The sequence below is a fragment of the Hypomesus nipponensis genome, chromosome 10, assembly GCF_054491055.1.
Source record: "Hypomesus nipponensis isolate SF chromosome 10, ASM5449105v1, whole genome shotgun sequence".
Classification (NCBI taxonomy): domain Eukaryota; kingdom Metazoa; phylum Chordata; class Actinopteri; order Osmeriformes; family Osmeridae; genus Hypomesus; species Hypomesus nipponensis.
Window position 1 is genome coordinate 15,657,501 of NC_140370.1, and position 20,317 is coordinate 15,677,817.

At 49.6% G+C, this 20,317-nt stretch overlaps 1 protein-coding gene across 2 annotated transcripts in view; it reads right to left on the reverse strand.

Moving 5' to 3' along the window:
• The window catches only part of LOC146271970 (neuropilin-1a-like), a 40,146-nt gene that overhangs the window by 10,051 nt on the left and 9,778 nt on the right, over window positions 1-20,317 (reverse strand). For both annotated transcript variants that reach the window (XM_084707156.1, XM_084707155.1), the window contains exons 3-8: window positions 15,920-16,101; window positions 11,949-12,176; window positions 10,062-10,220; window positions 6,964-7,130; window positions 648-803; window positions 169-313 (exon numbers count right to left, since the gene is read on the reverse strand). In XM_084707156.1, coding sequence (XP_084563282.1) covers window positions 169-313; window positions 648-803; window positions 6,964-7,130; window positions 10,062-10,220; window positions 11,949-12,176; window positions 15,920-16,101 — 1,037 coding nt within the window. The remainder of the gene's footprint in view (window positions 1-168; window positions 314-647; window positions 804-6,963; window positions 7,131-10,061; window positions 10,221-11,948; window positions 12,177-15,919; window positions 16,102-20,317) is intronic.

A 20,317-nucleotide genomic window follows, 5' to 3' on the forward strand; every position in this document is an offset into this window, starting at 1 on the left:
ACAGTTTGAGTCAGTTTGAGTCACGTGTGGTTTTGTGTGAGAGGAAACAGAGAGGGAGTAGGTATAGTATGTGTGCGTTTGTACATGTGTGTATGTGTGTATATTTGGGGTGTGTATGACTCTACATGTGTGTCTAGGCGCATGTGTGAGAGCGGCCAAGAGACCGACCTGAGACCCTGCAGCCGTACACTTCGAAGCGCATGCAGATGCCCTGCTCCCAGGACATGGGCCGGACGCGGACGTAGCGAGCCAGCGTCTGCTTGGGCAGGAAGCTACGCGCCTCGTCCGTGGGGTTGTGGTTCCCCTGGAAGATCTGGAACAAAACACAGAGAACAGGACGTCAGTCCCCCGCTAGAGAGACTCATCGCTCCGTCAGGAGGCCCGCTGGGGCAGGGTTCTGCACCCACAGCGTTCTCCTTTCATTTACATTTAGTCATTTAGCAGACGCTCTAATCCAGAGCAATTTACAGTAAGTACAGGGACATTCCCCCGAGGCAAGTAGGGTGACATGCCTTGCCCAAGGTCACAATGTCATTTGGCATGGCCAGGAATCAAACCGGCAACCTTCTAATTACTAGCCCGATTCCTTAACCGCTCAGCCATATGACTCCCCTTTTCTAGAAGGTTCTGAGTTCAACGTGTTCTACCTTCTGCTTGGAGCCCTCCTTCACGGTGATCCAGTCTTCTCCGTTGGAGCTCACGTCCACTTTGTAGGAGCGCACAAAGTAGTGCTTCTTGGTCTCCTTGGAGACGGCTCCCTGCGTGCCCACGGCCGAGATGAAGCGCAGGAATCCCAGATCCACCTGGAGACACAGAGACACACCTCAGTGAGAGGTCACCTCCACACACTGAGTGAGAGGTCACCTCCACACACCTCAGTGAGAGGTCACCTCCACACACCTCAGTGAGAGGTCACCTCCACACACCTCAGTGACAGACCACCTCCACACACCAGTCTGTTTTGCTTTGAGGCCTATTGTAACTGTGGTGGTTGTTCAAAAAACGCAAGATAGCTACTTGCCTCTGCATTGTTTTTCCTTCAATTCCTGGAGGGTAAGATTCCGGAGCAAGATAGAGTGTGTGTGTGTGTGTGTGTATATTGTCAAACACACTTAGTGAGAAGGTTCTAGACAGAGTGCGTGTGAGAACCGGGTCTCTATCAGTCTGATCCAATTTCACGGTTGTCTGACAGCATCACTAATGAGCAGGGTGTGATGAATTGACTCTGTTTATTTGTGTGTGTGTGTGTGTGCTTCTAACACAACAAGCCATGGGGGTTTCTTGCGAGTGACCTTTGACCCGGGCCCTGTACATTCACAACCAGACAAACGTAAACAACAACAAACATGTCTGACTCAACCTCCCATGTGTGACCGACACACCACTCTGACTGGGCCTGTCAGAGTCTGGTCAACCTCCTGACTGTACAACTGCACACAGACAGTCTTAGATGACGTTAACTTCACGTGGAACAGGTCGTCGCCCCTTTTTAAACTCGCAGGATTAGTGTTTTTGGTGAATTCCGACGATTTCACAACTCAGAAATTGTGAAATAATACGTTTTTTGGGGGGGCGGTCTGAAAGCAGAATCTGGATAAGTTAAAACTGTCCTCTTTTAAACTGAAACAATGACTTTGTTTATGTTCTTGTCTTCATTCTATGAACACTTGCACTAGCCCAACTGTCTCTCAATAAACTTCCAAGAACTTACAGGAAGTCAGTCAGGCCCTTAAACGTGAAAACGAGTTCTATGAAGTGAACTCGTTCCGGCCTATGTTGAAACCAACAGCTCAACTGTGACATGACACTGGTGATACAGCACCCTTGAGTTATGTACAGTGTAAATGTGGGTGTGTAATTACATCATCAGAGACCGCTAAGACACTAGGACTGGAAGATTCTCCTGATTTAGCCTCGCTCTCTTTTTCCCCCTCTCTCTGCACCACTTCTCTAGGAAAGTGAAGGAAATACTTTCCCAGAGGGGTGTGTGGGCTGGGTACCCGACAGAGCAGCAGGAGTTTTGAGGGGATGCAGAGTTCCCAGCCAGAGTCAGACATGGATTCAGGACTGAGAACGCCGGAGGGGGGGTTCCAAGAACGTTTGGAACACGGAACACAAGCGAGGCACAATTCCAAACGACGCACTTTTTTCTTTTTTTTAAGAGCGCGTTAGAAAACTCCACCAGGAAAAACGTGACACTAACCACATACATCTGCAACAACTCCTCCACATCCTGCCCTTGCGCCTGCCAGACAGAAACTTTCACGCTGCATCAATCCAACGACATCACGACAACAACGCTCTGCCAAAGACGAGTCTTGACTGTCTGGTCTGTGAGAGGAAAGCCCTCCAGTGTTCAGTCCTGGCCCTTCGTTCCCTCCTTGGGCTTCGTCTCCTCCAGCCTGGCCTCGTCCTCCAGGCTTCCTCTGAGCTGAATCAGGGACCTAATCACTCCCCCATATTCTAATTACTCAACACTTGGCACCGACTCTGACGGGTCTGAAAATAGTCCCGCTAAGGTCTTTAATGGAGAAAACAATGGAAGGGTGGGGGGCTGGAGGAGGGGGGGGGGGTGGAGGGGGGCTGGAGGACGGGGGGGGTGGAGGAGGGCTGGAGGAGGGGGGAGGTGGAGGTGGGGGTGGCGGTGGATGTGTAGGGAGGGATTTCGTTCAAACAGTCTGTGACTAAATGAGATTGAACAAAAACATTGGCACTTCCTTCAAAAAACAGGATATTGATGTGTTGTTTTTTTTCTTCTCTCAGGAGGAAAGCATACTGGTAATCAGCGGTACTGTGACCCACATTCTTTGTCAGATTTCTCTTTCTGTGTTTTCTTAATAAAGTGCCGCCCCGAGGAGTGAGATGGGCGAGCTTGGAGGAGAGGGAGAGAGGGAGAGGGAGAGAGGGAGAGAGGGAGAGAGGGAGAGAGGGAGAGAGGGAGAGAGGGAGAGAGAGGGAGAGGGACAGTGAGAAGGAGAGGGAGAGAGGAAGAAGGAGAGGGAGAGGGAGAAGGAGAGGGAGAAGGAGAGAGGGAGAAGGAGAGGGAGAGAGGGAGAAGGAGAGGGAGAGAGGGAGAAGGATAGAGGGAGAAGGAGAGAGGGAGAAGGAGAGAGGGAGAAGGAGAGGGAGAAGGAGAGGGAGAGGGAGAAGGCGAGGGAGAGGGAGAAGGAGAAGGAGAAGGAGAGGGAGAAGGAGAGAGGGAGAGGGAGAAGGAGAGGGAGAAGGAGAAGGAGAAGGAGAAGGAGAAGGAAAAGGAGAGGGAGAGGGAGAAGGAGAGAGGGAGAAGGAGAGGGAGAGGGAGAAGGAGAGGGAGAAGGAGAGAGGGAGAAGGAGAGGAAGAGGAAGAAGGATAGGGATAGGGAGAAGGAGAGAGGAAGAAGGAGAGAGGGAGAAGGAGAGGGAGAGGGAGATAGGGAAAAGGAGAGAGGGAGAAGGAGAGGAAGATGGAGAAAGAGAGGGAGAAAGAGATGGAGAGGGAGAGGGGGAGAAAGAGAGAGGGAGAGAGGGAGAGAGGGAGAGGGAGAGAGGGAGAGGGAGATGGAGAAGGACAAAGAGAAAGAGAAGGTGTGGTAGACATTTTGGTCATATGCATAGATGTATGTGTATGGAATCTATAAGCTTTTACGTTCAAAAATGTCAACCACAAGGGAGAGGGAAAGAGAGAGGGAGAGGGAGAGAAGGAGAGGGAGAGAGAGAGGGAGATGGAGAAGGACAAGGTGAAAAAGAAGGTGTGTAGACATTTTGGTCATATGCATAGATGTATGTGTATGAAATCTATAAGCTTTTATGTTCAAAAATCAACCACAAGGGAGAGGGAAAGAGAGAGGGAGAGAGAGAGAGAGAGAGAGAGAGAGAGAGAGAGAGAGAGAGAGAGAGAGAGAGAGAGAGAGAGAGAGAGAGAGAGAGAGGGAGAAGGAGAGGGACCGTGAGAGGGAGAGGGAGAAGGAGAGAGAGAGGGAGAAGGACCGTGAGAGGGAGAGGGAGAAGGAGAGAGAGAGAGAGAGAGAGGGAGAGGGCCCGCAACCGCATGTTCGGACCGCGAGATGTTTGGCGAAGCGGGAAAAAACAGCACATGTTGCTTCTCTTGCTGAACACGATGCCTTGAAGTGACAGTGCCACCCAGTGCACAGCCAGCATGGCGTGGGCGGGTGACCCGGTCCACACAGACCACTCGGACCAGGCCTCCAGCCAGGGCAGCCGCGTTTCTGACGGGGAAAATATGTGAGAAACACGAGAAACGGTGAGGAAAAAAAAAAAAAGTAAACGTCAAGGGAAGCCAGGAGAAAGGGTGTGTGTGAAATCAAAGCGTTGGAAAAAAGCAAACCAGCTAGCTACAGACACGGCTATAGCGACTACTGGGTGGAAGGGAAACAGGACCAGTCAGCGCTAACAACCCTCTGCCCCCTTTAAATCATAAACTATTTAGCAAGGAACTGGTTACACTGGGCTTGTCGTTACCCTGACAGGGCAATTCAGCTCAAGCCAAATGTCTAACAGGGAACTCTTCTCGTTTTTCAGCATTTAGCCTCTGAGATATGGCTGAGTTCAAGCCCTCGTCCCGTCAGTGTCGGTCCCTGGCCTACGGATCTAGAGTTACCGGCTGATTTGTGTCAGAGCTTCCTGTATCGGCGTTTTCAGGCTTTTCACTCCAGTCTGGAGTTTCTCAAAGCGACTCGGAAGACAGGAGATTCTAGAAGGACCCTGGAGGGTTCTTTGTTTTCACATTTCTGTCTTTTAAAATAAAACTCCAAATGTGTTTTCCAGATGCAAACTTCTCTCTCGCCCTCGTCTTTCTTTTTTTTAAATGTTTTCCTGATTGCGTCACACAGAGGAGACAAACGTTTCTCTTTAAGCAGAAGACGTTTATAAATACCGTGACTAGAAGAGGAAGGAAATATTTCCTGAGTTGACCTCATAGCTTTGAATAACATGTCAATCTACAGCAAACTGCCATATTGGAGATAGATCTTCTCCATGAACTGGAATGGATGACAGTTGGACCAATATTGGCATCTGGATGAAACTAACCTTCCAGAGCCTCAACTTTAATCACATATAGAGGATGCTGAAATAAATAATTAGTGCACACCACATAAATACGTTTGATTTATCATAACGGGGTGCAAAGTGAATATCCTGTCCTCAACCATCCTAAATGTCCGTGCAAACTCATCGAAATAACGTTATGAATGATAGCAGTCTGAAAATAGGATCAATAAAACATAAACGTCTCAAAATGACTAATAGGGGCGTGCGTAGTGAAGGCACACGTGCATGAATTAACCATCCCATAATAGTCATCTGAAGTAAGACGAATGGAGATCTGAGGAGGGCCACACCATGCTGGGTATGGGCTAGGCTGCGCACCACACTTAATCAAATAAAATGGAAAATTCTGTCCGCAAAAAAAACACCAGTCGTAACTCAGACGCCTTGCGAAAGCAGAGGGACCAGAACAGCAGACTTACTTAGTCTATAAATCACTGTCAGAAGGCTCCTCTACGCTGCTACACTGCGAGGAGAACTCAAACAATGTATAGTAGTCACTTTTGACTAAGACAAACTGCTCGACCCAAGTTGTACAAGGACCAAAAATGTTCAGATGAGTCCTCAAGGGGAGACTGTTCTTTGAGATTCATTCTAATATAGCCAATTAAATCAATTATGAATGTAGCCAATAAAATCAATACATATGAATACAGCCAATTAAAGCAATCCTACAGCCTATTAACTCAACACATTTGAATTTAGCCAGTTAAATCAATACATCTGAACGCAGCCAATGAAATCAATTCATTTCATGGGACCAACATGTGACCTCAGAGTCCATATCGACCTGTGGCTCTGTGAGATCCCTGAACCAGGGGGGGGGGTACACCCAGTATCTTCACAGCCTGAACCCAGTCACCCCAGCCAGGGAACACAGTCACCCTCTAGTGTTTGTACTCTCATGATCCCTCCACTCACCAAAGATAGAATTCCCCAGACAGACAATAACCTCTCTCTGAGGGAAAAGCTAATACTAGTTAAAGCTGCGACGCTGACTTCCCGTGAGACTGTGTCAAATCCCACAGGAAGGAAGTACTGGTGTGTTCTCACCGCCAGGGACATTGTGGGTCTTCCTCCCAGTTCCTGTCCATCACAATAGGCCGGGACTGGGTCCCGCCCTATTTGGGTTAGGGTTAAGTATAAGACCTCTCCTATCTTCCTTCATTCCCTCAGAACATCCTAGATAAGATACTGGGGATGGGAGGGTGTGTGTGTGTGTGTGTGGGAGGGTGTGTGTGTGCGGGGGGGGGGGGGGGGTTAAGTAAATAAACAAAAAATAACTCATTACTGCAAGCCAATTTCCCTCCAATGACCACCACGTGTGAACCAGGCTTCAGGGAGATGTCGTGATGTTGTGCGGATTGAACCTGATGACTCCGGTTTATGACATGAGAAGGGCAGTGTACGTTAGCCCAGGAGGCGAAATGCTACAGGGCTTGCTGGCGGCGGGGACATACATAAGATAAACAGGCGTCTCGCCCCCGTGCTTATAAATAGCCACATACGAGTCCTCGTGTTTGTGTTATGCTTTCAAAACAGGGATGAGTTGCGATTTGCCACATTCTGCACACTGTACTTCACTGTAACATTAGCTAGTGAAGTGGCTTATTTTGATGATGAGATTATTTACGTCTTTGACTAAATAACACGCTCACAGAAACTTTTTGGTGAAGGCTGGTTTGATCTTCTGATCTGCATGTTTTTTTTTAAACCTTTTAAACCCTTTGTTAACATGAAGCTTTTATTAATTAATTTTTTACCCATTTTTTTTATCCATTGGCTGAAAATATTGACGCTTAGCCTTTATCTTACAGAAGGCCAACTTCACGGTATTCATGCTATAGGTAGCGTGTAACTAACTTGGCAGTATCCATGCTATGGATCAGTTTCATGGCTAGTTAGCTCATAGCCTACCTGTATCCACTCCCTGGCGGAGTCGTCCGAGGGCGTCCATCCGTTCTCCTTGTAGTTGAGACGCGATCGCTCCGGCGCCCAGTTGGGGTTGTACTGTGAAGAAGCGCTGATCTGGTCAGAAGTAATCTCCCCTGACTCCATACCCATAGCCTCCACACACGCAAAGTCTGTTGGCAACAGAGGATGTGGAAATGATTTAGCAAATAGCGTATAGCCTACGTCCTGTCGACCATTATATACATATTAACTAAGAAGTTTTGGCCGTTTTACTCGTGGAATGACTAACAATGATGTGTGACCGATAACAGACAGGTATTGGATGGTTGAGTGGAACATTTGTAGGCTAGCAGTTGATACGCCGTCGACTCCGAACATTCACAACCGAGTGACTTATGTAAATAGACCACAATAAACTTATTGAGAAATGCCATTCTAGCGACATGAGATATGTTAACTTCCGTGGGACTTGAACGCAACTCTGAATTCCCCTCAGAGAGAAGCAATTCAGATAAGAGTAATGGATTTTTACTGTGCTTCATCCGGAAAAAAAAAACGTCCCCGGCAGTTTCCCTCTGCCTAGCCGAAATAAGAGAGCGAGGTCATGTATTTCTGAACCGTGCCTACTCGGAGATTACACTCCAGAAGGACTTTCCCAGTTGAGAGATCCACTCCAAATATTCAAGCTGGAACTTCCAAAGAGCATGCAGCTCTTCAGAAGTCCTTGAAAAAAGTTTTTCACGAGCCGTCCCCCTAGGTGACCCGTCCTTCAATGTTAGTGTCTGGGAGCTGACACAGCCCTGGGGTTGCTGCCCTGTCTGACACACGTACACACACACACACATACAAACACACACACACACACACACAGATAGGGAGTCAGGGCCAAAAGCTAATTCTACTCTAGTGTGTTCTTTTAAGAATGCTCCTAGCAGGGGGTACGGGGGGCACAGCATGTGTGTGTCTGTGAGTGTGTGTGTGTCTGTGTGTGTGTCTGTGTGTGTGGGTGTGTCTGTGTGTGTTTGTGGGTGTGTCTGTGTGTGTGTCTGTGTGTGTGTGTGAGTGTGTGTGGGTGTGTCTGTGTGTGTGTCTGTGAGTGTGTGTGGGTGTGTCTGTGTGTGTGTCTGTGTGTGTGTGTGTCTGTGTGTGTGAGTGTGTGTGGGTGTGTGTGTCTGTGAGTGTGTGTGTCTGTGTGTGTGAGTGTGTGTGTGTGTGTGTGTCTGTGTGTGTGTCTGTGTGTGTGTGTGTGTCTGTGTGTGTGTGTGTGTCTGTGAGTGTGTGTGGGTGTGTCTGTGTGTGTGTGTCTGTGTGTGTGTCTGTGAGTGTGTGTGGGTGTGTCTGTGTGTGTGTGTGTGTCTGTGTGTGTGTCTGTGTGTGTGGGTGTGTGTGGGGGGGGGGGGGCGGCTGGAGACGCAAGGTCTGCCTGACCCCCCCTGACACTCACAGCCCGCACTAACACAAACTTGTCACAACATTGTGACACTACAGCCCCCCCCCCCCCCCAGACCAGGAAGCTACTGAAACAGGGAGCTAATTCTCTCCTATCTATTCATGAGGCATTAGACCTGGACTCGACTGATATGCCACCACCCAAATCACCATCTTCAAAGACCTTATCTGACACATATTCTCTCGCTCTCTTGCTCGCTCTCTCCATCTTCTCCCATCACAGTCACAGCATGAGGTGTCGATGACAGGCCAGATAAGATAAAGACGTTTGGAAGAAAGTGAAGAAATAAAAGATATCTGACAACTATCTCTATTTTGCGCTGTCCTCCCACGTAATAAAAAAAATATATATTAGAAAAGTTTTCCAAAACAGTTGGGGAATACACAAACACACACACAGACACACACACACACACACACACACACACACAGACATACACACACACTATCATATAACATACACTAAAAAAGTGATAGTAAATGTTGTGGAAAAGTTTATGTGATTCGGTTCACTAGGGGGGCCTTCATTTCAATCTGTCACGCCAAGCTGGAGAACTGGTGATGGGAATCTCCACATGTCTGGGTCCGCTTTGAAAACACTACGCCGGCCAGCCCTCTGTGTGTGTGTGTGTGTGTGTGTGTGTCTGCAAGGCAGAGTGTGTGAGACTAAGGGTGTAAGAGTAGGTGTGTATTTGTCAAGGAAAGAATGTGAATTCATCTGTGTGTGTGTGTGTGTGCGCGTGTGTGTGTGTGTGTGTGCGTGCGTGTGTGTGTGTGTGTGTGTGTGTCCAGCCATCTGGGATGGTTAGAGCTGTGTCTTAACACCAGCTCCCCTCTTAGCCATCCAGACAACTGCTTTGTGGACAGATTTATATCTGATGGGGGACCTGTGTGCACCAAAACAAACACACGTACGCGCACACACACACTTGTACGCAAGCATATACACTCAGGAGCACACACACACATTCCTTCACAGGGTGAACGAGTCAGGTGACCCGGCTGTTCCTCTGGGGCCCTAAATTATCCGCAGTAATCTGGGGAAATTCCAACATGACAGTCTTTGTGAAATCGTTCATCAGGACTGATAGAACAGACCCACAAACACGCCAGCAACTACAAAAACTCTGCAAGAGGGTCAAGATCTAACGGTCATCAACAACCAAACGACACAGGCTCACAATCCAACTCTGCTCCACAACTACAGTAGAAACACATGTTCTGTCTGCAGAGAGGGTGGTGCAGAGAGGGTGGTGTAGAGAGGGTGGTGTAGAGAGGGTGGTGCAGAGAGGGTGGTGTAGAGAGGGTGGTGCAGAGAGGGCGGTGCAGAGAGGGTGGTGCAGAGAGGGTGGTGCAGAGAGGGTGGTGTAGAGAGGGCGGTGCAGAGAGGGTGGTGCAGAGAGGGTGGTGCAGAGAGGGTGGTGCAGAGAGGGTGGTGCAGAGAGGGCAGTGTAGAGAAGGTGGTGTAGAGAGGGTGGTGTAGAGAGGGCGGTGTAGAGAGGGCGGTGTAGAGAGGGTGGTGTAGAGAGGGCGGTGTAGAGAGGGCGGTGCAGAGAGGGTGGTGTAGAGAGGGCGGTGTAGAGAGGGCGGTGCAGAGAGGGTGGTGCAGAGAGGGCGAGTGTTGTACGTGTGTAAGCTGCGGCCCAACTCACCCTCCGAGGCCTCGGGCCGCTCGCGGACCGTGTAGTTGGCAGAGAAGCCCTCCTTGGCGATGGCGTTGTCCGTGGTGATGGTCATGGACAGGATGCCCGTGTAGGAGATGACACGGCCCGGGGAACTCTGGCCACAGTAGCGCCCGATGTGGGGGCCCACTGGAGGGGAGAGAGGGCAGGAGGAAAGAAGAGAATAGTGGAAGGGTAGGAAGAGATACAAAGAGAGAGATACGGAGAGATCATGGAGAGAGGGAGAGATATAGAGAGAAGGGGGAGAGAGGAGGGAGGTGAGAAATAAAGAGAGAGAGGGATAGGTAAAGAGATGGAGAGAGAGAAATCAGAAAAGGAGAGAGAGGAAGAAATTGTAAAAAGAAGAGGTTAAAGAAAAAAGAAAGGGGAAGAGAGGAGGAAGAGAGAAATCTGTCAGCTTCATCGACACTAAGCAACCAAAGTATCTCCATCAATCTCAAGTCTACGTGTCCTTGCCTAAACCTCCATTTCTTATTCGCTAATAAAAAACATGACCTACTTACTGTAAAACCGCAGTCGGAACACGTATATATATATATAGAATGCCATGTCGATTTGACAACTCCTCCCCTCTCACTTGTCATTTGTGGTGTGATGCGGTCGGGCAGGCAGCCAGGTAACAGGCACATTCCCAGGGTTCCTCACCTATACCTTCACACCTTCACGCTACTCAGATCCCTTTGTCTACTAGCATAGATTCCCTTTTATGTTTTCATTTGTTTAGCAGATGCTTTCATCCAAAGGGACGTACAAATGGTGCATGTACAAAGTACAACGGTAGGCCGAGCATCAGAAGCGCTTGGTTCTAACAGTGTTTCTCAGCTCAGACACGAAAGAAAGAAGCTGGGGTTCGATCAAGCTCGTCTTGAGCCGTTACCTAAAGTATTCTTTCTGAGCCGATTCAACGAGGAAACGGTTTCAGGTCAGAAAAGAGTTCATGTTTTCAGAAGCCTGCAGCGTGTGTGCCTTCACATACACCACACGCTGTACACACACGGTGCTCCAGCCCATCTCCCAGCGATCTGTCTCGCTTCATCCTCCGGGACCTACATTGTCTATTATCTTTGTTGTCACACACACACACACTGTCACACACGCACGCACACACACTGTCACACACACAGGAGCCAGGAACACAGAGCGTTGGCAGACATGATAAGCAGAGAACACGCAGGTCTGGAGGGGGAGCCAGCAACGTGATGTTTGCTGGCGTCACCTGAAAGCGAGCGCTTGTGCGGTTCTTTTCTTTAGAGCTGCGCCAGTCATCTGGTTGGCACGGCCCCAGGATCGAGGAGGAAATCCGCTGATGCCCGCCAATCAGAGAGGTGGGCATCTGGGAACCATGGGGCCCTGGCACTCACAATCTATAGACTTCCTGTCTTTCTCTCTGAGCCGGAGACCAATCACGCAACAATGCAGTCTGGGAAATGTAGTCCAGAGGGGAAACACATCATGGGGGCATAATGGACATTCTGTCTCATTGATCTGTGCTGTTAATGCCTGCAGGCCTCAGGGGAGGCTGCTGTGTTGTCGATAAAAAGCTCAGTCTTGTTCTTCTTCTCCTCATCACATTTTCTTTTGTTTTCTTTTTTTTCAGCCTGACTTTCCTCTCGATGCAGCCTTTCTGACAGTCTGACTCTCTCATTTTCTCTCTCTCTCTCTCTCTCTCTCTCTCTCTCTCTCTCTCTCTCTCTCTCTCTCTCTCTCTCTCTCTCTCCCTCTCTCTCTCTTTCTCTCTCTTTCTCTCCCTCCCTCCTTCCACCCTCACACCCCCCATCACTCACTTCCTCCCCTCCCCTCCCCTCCATCCCCTCTCTCCTTCCTGTCGCCCTCCCTCCTCCCCTCCATGCCCCTCACCTGTGGGATAGCCGTCCCAGATTTCCAGCCAATCGTAGCGGCAGACGGCCCCTGGGGGCGGAGTCGTGTCAGGCTCCATGTCGAAGCTGTCGAACTCCACCAGAATTTCTGCCATCTTGGGGGCGAAGATCATGAAGGTGCAGTCCAGGTTGTTGGGGTACTTGTCTGGGAAGCCTGGGGTCCTAATCACTCCTCTGGAGGCGGTGAAGTTCCTGGAACACTCAGGACCTTGATGGGAGGACAAGTTTTTAAAATATTTATACAATATATTTGACATTTAATACAATCCATTACATTTTTATGTCATTTAAAAAAAAATCATTTTACATTCAATTCAATTAACATTAAACAATTTTTTCAGTTGTATTCCATTAATTTTTTTTTTTTTTACACTTAAGGATGAAAGTCAAGCAAACAAAACATCATTTGAAAATAATGTCACACATTATGAGTGCGATTGCTCCGTCTTACAGCAGATTAAATGACAAACAGCAGACACCAATCCAAACACAAATCCTGTGTCTTGTATTACCGGAACTGTTTCCAATTCACTTTTATCAGTCAATCAGGGAAGCGTTTTGCAATTTGCTGATTGGCCCCTTGGTGCCAGAGTGCGTTTCTGTCTGTGTTTTGACTGGGGAGGGGACGGGGAAGGGGGAATGGTATTTATTGAGCGCAGACGCAGAGACTTGTTTATGGAGACCAACAAACCCCCTCATCACCTACCACCGTCTCCACCCCCTCACCCCACCCCCATGCAACCCCTGACCCCTCCCTCCCTCCCTCCCTCCCTCCCTCCCTCCCTCCCTCCCTCCCTCCCTCCCTCCCTCCCTCCCTCCCTCCCTCCCTCCCTCCCTCCCTCCCTCCCTCCCCTCCCCTGCCTCCCTCCCTCCCTCCCCTGCCTCCCTCCCTCTCCTGTGTGTATGTATGTACTCTAACATCTAACGTCCTTCATCGAACCCTTTCTAGACCAACTCCTCTTCCCTCCACAGGGAGACCCTCATCTAAGCCGCAGTTTGAAGTGGTGACGGAAAAATTGGCGTTTTCCGAAACCACCAGACATGTGTTTTTGGTTAGAGGAAGCCAGAGAAACCGTAGTAAGAGGAGAGAAGCAGACGAATATAGAGCTTCAGCCCCCAAAGAGGACTCGTATCTATCATTTATCAAAACCACAGACGCATATTATGTGGTGAATGAGGGGCGGGGCTCCAGGGGATGTGACCAATCATTATCCCCCCCGTATTCATTAGTCAGGGGTTGCGCCCCCTGTGATTCGCTATCTTTAACACAAATGGTGCTTGTCAGACAGCATTATGGGAAATGTTTATGACAATCTAGCAGCGCTCCTTTTCTTTTGGTAATGATAGACTTTGAGGGAGAGGGAGGGAAAGAGAGAGAAAGAGTGGAAGGGAGGGAGAGAAGGAGGGAGGCGGGAAAGGGAGAGAGGGAGAGGTTGAGAAAGAGGAAGGGAAGGAGGGAGGAAGGAAGGGAGGGAGGGAGGGAGGTAGGGAGGGAGGGAGGTGTCTCCATGGGAGTAGTGATAGAGGGGAAGTTACAATATGCTGCTGGTCAAGCAGGAGATGTTACCGGAGGGACATGTAACATGTCATGTTATGCCAGCTGATGCCACTGTCGTTTTGAACACAGGTAGAGACGACCCACATACGGCCCTCAACACTCACACACACACGCACACACACACGCTCATACGCACACACACCAACACGTATAGACAGACACACGTGTACTAACACACATTCACACACACACGCTCACAGTCCCCCTCCTTGTCCTAGATTCTGCAGTCCTTTCTCTGCCAGAGCGTCCATCTCGTGTGTGGGTCACCTCTGGAGGTTCCAAGGACAAACAGGCCATTAGCTAAATGAGCCTGGGGTTTCCTGCACCTGTCTGGTCCACACACACACACTCACACACACACTGAAACATGCACACACACACACTCACATACACACTGAAACATGCACACACACACACACTCACGTACACACACATACACACTGAAACATGCACACACACACACTCACATACACACAAACACATACACACTGAAACATGCGCACACACACACACACACACACACGTGCGCTTTCACACATACAAGCTTCCCTTGGTTCCGTCAGAGCGGTAGCTGAGATGGGCAGGAAGAGAACAAGAAAACAGGAAATCGGATGCTTTTGTCTCTCAGAACGCAGGACGTGCTCGTGGGCGGCACGCAGGGGATCGGAGACAAGGAGGGGACGGCCCGGGCCTCTCCAGAGACAACAGCTAAGCCCACTCTCCTCACATCACCGTCTCGCATCATAGAAGAAAGAACTAGAACTCTGGAACAGTTGGAACACGACTGCCTCGCATCATAGAGGAAAGAACTAGAACTCTGGAACAGTTGGAACACGATTGCGGTGTCACCAGTCAGTTCCATCTGCCAACCTTTCCGCAGGGGAAACGCTTTAAGATTGTTTTTTCCAGACGATCAGTTTATCACTCAGAAACGCAAACAGCCGCTGTTTCTACATGGTGTTTCTACCTTACGTCCAGCCAGTCCTCTCTAATATGTGTCCATGGAAAGAGAGCCTGGAGCTGTTTCCCTGAACAGGGTCCAAAAGACCTTGGCTATGGGTCCCAAAGGACTCATCCATAGAGGGCGTCTTTAGGGGAGCGCTGGATTCCTCTTTATTGAACTGCTGCCCATTGGCAGCAATTCAAGAGGACCCTGGAGGCCTGATGATAATATGGATGATAGCCTTTATGATAGCCTGGATGATGGCAGGGATGATGGCCTGGATGATGGCCTGGATGATGGGATGGATGATGGCCTGGATGATGGCCTGGATGATGGCCTGGATGATGGCCTGGATGATGGCCTGGATGATGGGATGGATGATGGCCTGGATGATGGCCTGGATGATGGCCTGGATGATGGCCTGGATGATAGAATGGATGATGGCCTGGATGATGGCCTGGATGATAGCAGGGATGATGGCCTGGATGATGGCCTGGATGATAGCAGGGATGATAGCCTGGATGATGGCCTGGATGATGGGATGGATGATGGCCTGGATGATGGCCTGGATGATAGCAGGGATGATGGGATGGATGATTGGATGGATGATGGCCTGGATGATTGGATGGATGATGGCCTGGATGATGGGATGGATGATGGGATGGATGATGGGATGGATGATGGGATGGATGATGGGATGGATGAAAGGGATGTGGAGCAGGGGTAGCTGAGTTCCTTCCCTCACTGTCCAACAACGACAGGAATGTTTACACAAGCCTCTGTGCCCAGCATCCTGTCCCACCGGCGAAGACAGGGCCCAGCCCAGTCTGAAACTCTGAGCTCGTTTGGTCCAGTCTGAAACTCTGGGCTCGTTTGGTCCAGTCTGAAACTCTGGGCTCGTTTGGTCCAGTCTGAAACTCTGGGCTCGTTTGGTCCAGTCTGAAACTCTGGGCTCGTTTGGTCCAGTCTGAAACTCTGGGCTCGTTTGGTCCAGTCTGAAACTCTGGGCTTGTTTGTCTCAGGTTCAGATATGACCTTTGGGAGTCAAGAGTGTTCGAAGTCCTTGTAGACTGTTGTGTTCACTTGTCAGAACTCCGGCTTTTGTGTCAGATGTTTTACTGTGATTGTGGTCAAGTTAAGGAAGTACTGATGCAGTCACTCATACTTCTGTCATTGTGCAAAAGAACAATTTCAGGAGTGGGACATTCTTTGTTCACAATTTCCACTTAATATTTCACACAAAGCTTAAAACAAAAAAATTGATCACATAGATTAAAGAGATGAAGAGAGACTAATATTTAAAGAAATTCAACAGAAGCACCCCTGCCTCTTAATCCCCACAATCACCTCATCATGCACTAACCTTCCCTTTTGTACAAAAGCGCCTGATAAAACCAAATCGACTCAAATCAAACTGTATCTGTGCGGGCGTGCGTGCGTGGAGGCCGACCTGTCTTGAAGACCTCATAGCGAACGGAGAACCCGGCTCCGTGAGTCTCGTAGTCGGACACAAACTTGATGAGCAGCTGGCCGCCGCTGGAGATGATGGGGGTGGGGGCGATCTTCCCACAGAACTTCCCCAGCGTGGGGGCCTTCTCGTCCCCACCGTTAAACACCTCCACGTAGTCATACCTGGGGGGGGGGGGGGGGGGGCGAGGAGGGAGGGGGGGGGAGGGAGGGGGAGAGAGGGGGAGAGAAAGCACAGTTAGTTAAATGGTACTTTAATCTTAAAGTAAATATAAATACTGTATATGGTAATGCATTTCTCCATATGAAACCCATACAACCACCGATGGAACACACACACATAGCAATAAAGCATACGATATATCGTACGGAACCACAACCATGAATAACTAACTCCATGTGTTTTCGACGGGCCCAGTCAACGACAGCGCCTGCTGCTACTGCAGCTCACTCGGCCTCCTCTGTCCCGCTGAGGGCCTGAGATAGCGTCCCAGAGAACACAGACAGAGCCGCCCAGCAGTTCCATCTCCTCTCTACAGCTCCCTGGGAACCAGCGCAGGCGAGACCCACCCTGGGTTCACCGTCCCCCCACACACCCCACGGTAAATCAAAGCTTGTCTCCGTAGACCTGCGGGTGACTTCTAAACCCGTGTCTTCCCCTTGGAAGAAAGTCATCTTTTGAAGACTAAGTATGATGTGGGGGTTGAGGTCTCCATGGCGGCGTGGAGAGAGAGAGCGATCCTGGCGGGACGTGAGTTAGTGGGTGAGTGGATGTGCTCCGTGGATCAGAGAGCCCAGAGGATGACTTCATCTGTCTCCCTTATCCGTGTGACCCTGCGGCCGAGCCCACTCATTCTTTACAGCCAGAAAGAAGCCTGTTTGGGTCGTCCAGAATCAGGGAGTGTGGCTGTGTGGGAGTGTTTATGTGTGTGTGTGTGTGTGTGTGTGTGAGGGAGAAATAGTTTAAATGCCTGTATGTGTGTGTGTGTGTGTGTGTGTGAGGGAGAAATAGTGCCTGTATGTGTGTGTGTGTGGTATATGAGTGTGTGTGTGAGAAGCCATTGATGTGTGAGTGTGTGGATGGACAAGAGTGTGTGCTGTGAGAACGTGTGAGAGCCAGACAGACATGGGTGAAAAAGGAACCCAACCCTGTCTGTCTAAAACACTGGAGCTAATTCAATTACAGGCCCTTTAGACTGGGGGCACCAGTTCACTCATGTGTGTCTGTGTGTGTCTGTGTGTGTGTGTCTGTGTGTGTCTGTGTGTGTGTGTGTCTGTGTGTCACTGCATGTACAGGAGCTAAAGAGGTGAGACTTAAGACGTGATGTTTTTAGTCCAGAGTCAGACCGCTTCCTGTCTGGGGCAGCTGTGGAAACATGTCTCAGGTCCGGCCTCCACACACGAGATGACTCAGCAGCTTCCACCTGAGCTTCAAACCTGGCGGCCCACGCAACCCCGCAGACAAGGCCCGCCTATCTCAGTGAGCTCGCGGAAGAATTTCACTGTTGATGTGGGTTTTCTCGCGTCCAACAACGTAAGCTCTTCAAAAAAAAAAATCTATATTTTTTTAAGCGCTCACAGTGAGGGTTATTTGAACGGTATTATGCGTTGAGTCTACGGGTTGCCAGGTTTGTTTTCTCTAGCAGATCTTTGGATTTGGGTTTCTCTGTATAAACCACACAGTGGACACATGGGGAGCATGTGGACTAACGGACATCGACCACATAAACTCTTTAAGTAAACATTAACAGACTGGGGGGGGGGGGGGGGCTCCTGGGTTACGGTAGTGAGGAGGGTAAAGGGAAACTGGAGCACTCTCAAATTCCTAAACGCCTCCGCCTTTTAATAACATCAGGGTGTATCCTTGTGTTTCAGTTTATTTGTGTTTATTTTACTGTAATTTTTCGCACCGAGCTACGCTAGCAAACAAGGAAGAAAATGAAGCGAGCTAAACGTTTTCATGATTGACCTGGACGCGTACTGAAGCGTTTTCACTGGTCACATGACTGACCTGGACGCGTACTGAAGCGTTTTCACTGGTCACATGACTGACCTGGACGCGTACTGAAGCGTTTTCACTGGTCACATGACTGACCTGGACGCGTACTGAAGCGTTTAAGAATGCTGCTGTGGAACAACCATGCATGTGCACCAAGTTCATATTTCACAGCTTTTTTTACAAGTTATTCTTACATAACAATCACACACCATGTGGTACTTGTAAATCAAGATGTTATCTCCATCTTTCTGTCTACCTTCTACTATCAAGTTCCTCTTTGAGAGCAGGGCATTCAAAAACCCCACAATATTTCCGTGCTGCTGGAAAACATTACTGTCAACACCCTCAAAATACATTAACATACTTCTATTGCGATAGAAGTCTTTTCGCACCTGCAATGCATTGGTTAAACACTTAGCTAGGGGCATAAACATGTTTTGATAAACCTCTTAAACCGAGAGAGTGTAGAATATATGCACTCTTTTCACTGGAGACTTTACAAGACCTGAGAGGCAGAGAGAAGTGCCCTTATGGAAGCCCTGTACAGCTCCTGGTCATGAATACAACCTTTCTATTCATGCACTTCTCCCAAACATAGACAGAGACATGACACACACACACACACCTAAGACACACACACACACACACACACTAGAAAACATAAATGCATGTCCCCAGCCACTCCTCCCCCCTCCCTCCTCCCCCCCCCTCCTCCCCCCCTCCTCCTCCCTCTCCACCTCCTCCCCCCTCCCTCCTCCCCCCCCCTCCTCCCCCCCCCTCCTCCCCCCCCCCTCCTCCCTCTCCACCTCCTCCCCCCCTCCTCCCCCCTCCTCCTCCTCCTCCTCCTCCCCCTCCTCCTTCCCCTCCTCCTTCTCCTCCTCCCCCTCCCCCTCCTCCACCTCCTCCCCCCTCCTGCCCCTCCCCCTCCTCCCCCCCTCCTCCCGCCCCACAGCCCCCAGCCTCATCACACACAGAGATCCTATAGGAGATGCTGGCTGTTTCTATTCTCTCAACACAATCGTCTACAGTGAGAAGAGGGCCTTGCTGAAGGGCACAACCGATTTAACACTCTTGTCCCGAAACCATTTTTGTACAAACTTGACCGCTGTGGTTGCTGTGTTCTAGTAACAATAACATTCGTTTAGCAAGCGCTGAACAACCAACGCCAATCAGCTTATAGTACAGAAAGGATTTGAACCTGGATCCTGATCTGCAGTCAAGCGATCTAACCACTTAGCTATACATAATTGCTTTGTCTGTCTGCAGCATGGTTGTTGTGTTAGTGTGTCTGCAGTAGACCAGTCGATGGTTTATAGCAGAAGAAGGGTTGTTGTGTTATTGTGTCTGCAGTTGGCTGCTTGCGTTTGAATCTGCGGTTGTGTCTTCCCCTGGTTACATTCCTCAGCTTCATCTGGAAGGTATCATCAGATTGTTTATAGGCCCAGTTATAGTTTTGTTCTGTTCACCTCTCACACACACACACACACACACACACACACACACACACACACACGCACACACACTGGGAGTGACTCAGCCTGCCTGCGGAGAAGTCTGCATCCCTCCTTCCTCTCCTCCCCTTCCTCCCTTCTCTTCTCCCTCTCCTCCTCCCTTTTCTTCTACCTCTTCACTGTAGTCTCCTCTCTGTATACCTCCCTTAATCCATCCCTGCATCCTCTCCTCTCCTTCCTCCCCAACTCCCATCTCCTCTCTCTTTCTCTATCACTCCTTCCTTTTTCTCTTCAAACTCCACTCCTCCACTCTTCTGTCTCCTGTTTTTTTATCACTTTCCATCCATCACTCCCTCCCTCGCTCCTCCCTCCTCCCCCTCTTTCTAACCTACTTTCACCGTTCACTTTCTGTGCCCAACTCCATTTGTCTTCCTATCTTCTTCTCCTTTCAATCATCCTCTCCCCTTCCTCCAATCCCTGTCCTCTTCTCTTCCTGGCCTCCTTTCCTTTCCTGTCCTCCTCATCCCTCTCTCCCTCCCGGAGTGAAGTCATTAATGATTCCACTAGCGCAGTGACACCCTGGGTTAATTCAGCCTGCAGAGGTGAATTGAGTGGAAATTGGAGAGTGTCCACACACACACACACACAGAGACACACACACACACACACAGAGACTCATACACACACACCACACGCCCCTCTTCAGGAGAGGTAGAGAACTGAGATCCCCATTACAAACCAGCTCAGTGTTTGAGAGGAGGCAGTAGGACACAGTCAGACAGTCAGACACACACTCCCACACACACACACACACACACCCACGCACACACATACACAGGAGAGCGTCCTCACGGTTCCCCTCCAGCCACTAGAATTAGTTACAACCTCACAGATGGTGTGTGTTTGAGCAGAACACTACCTTGCCCCCTGC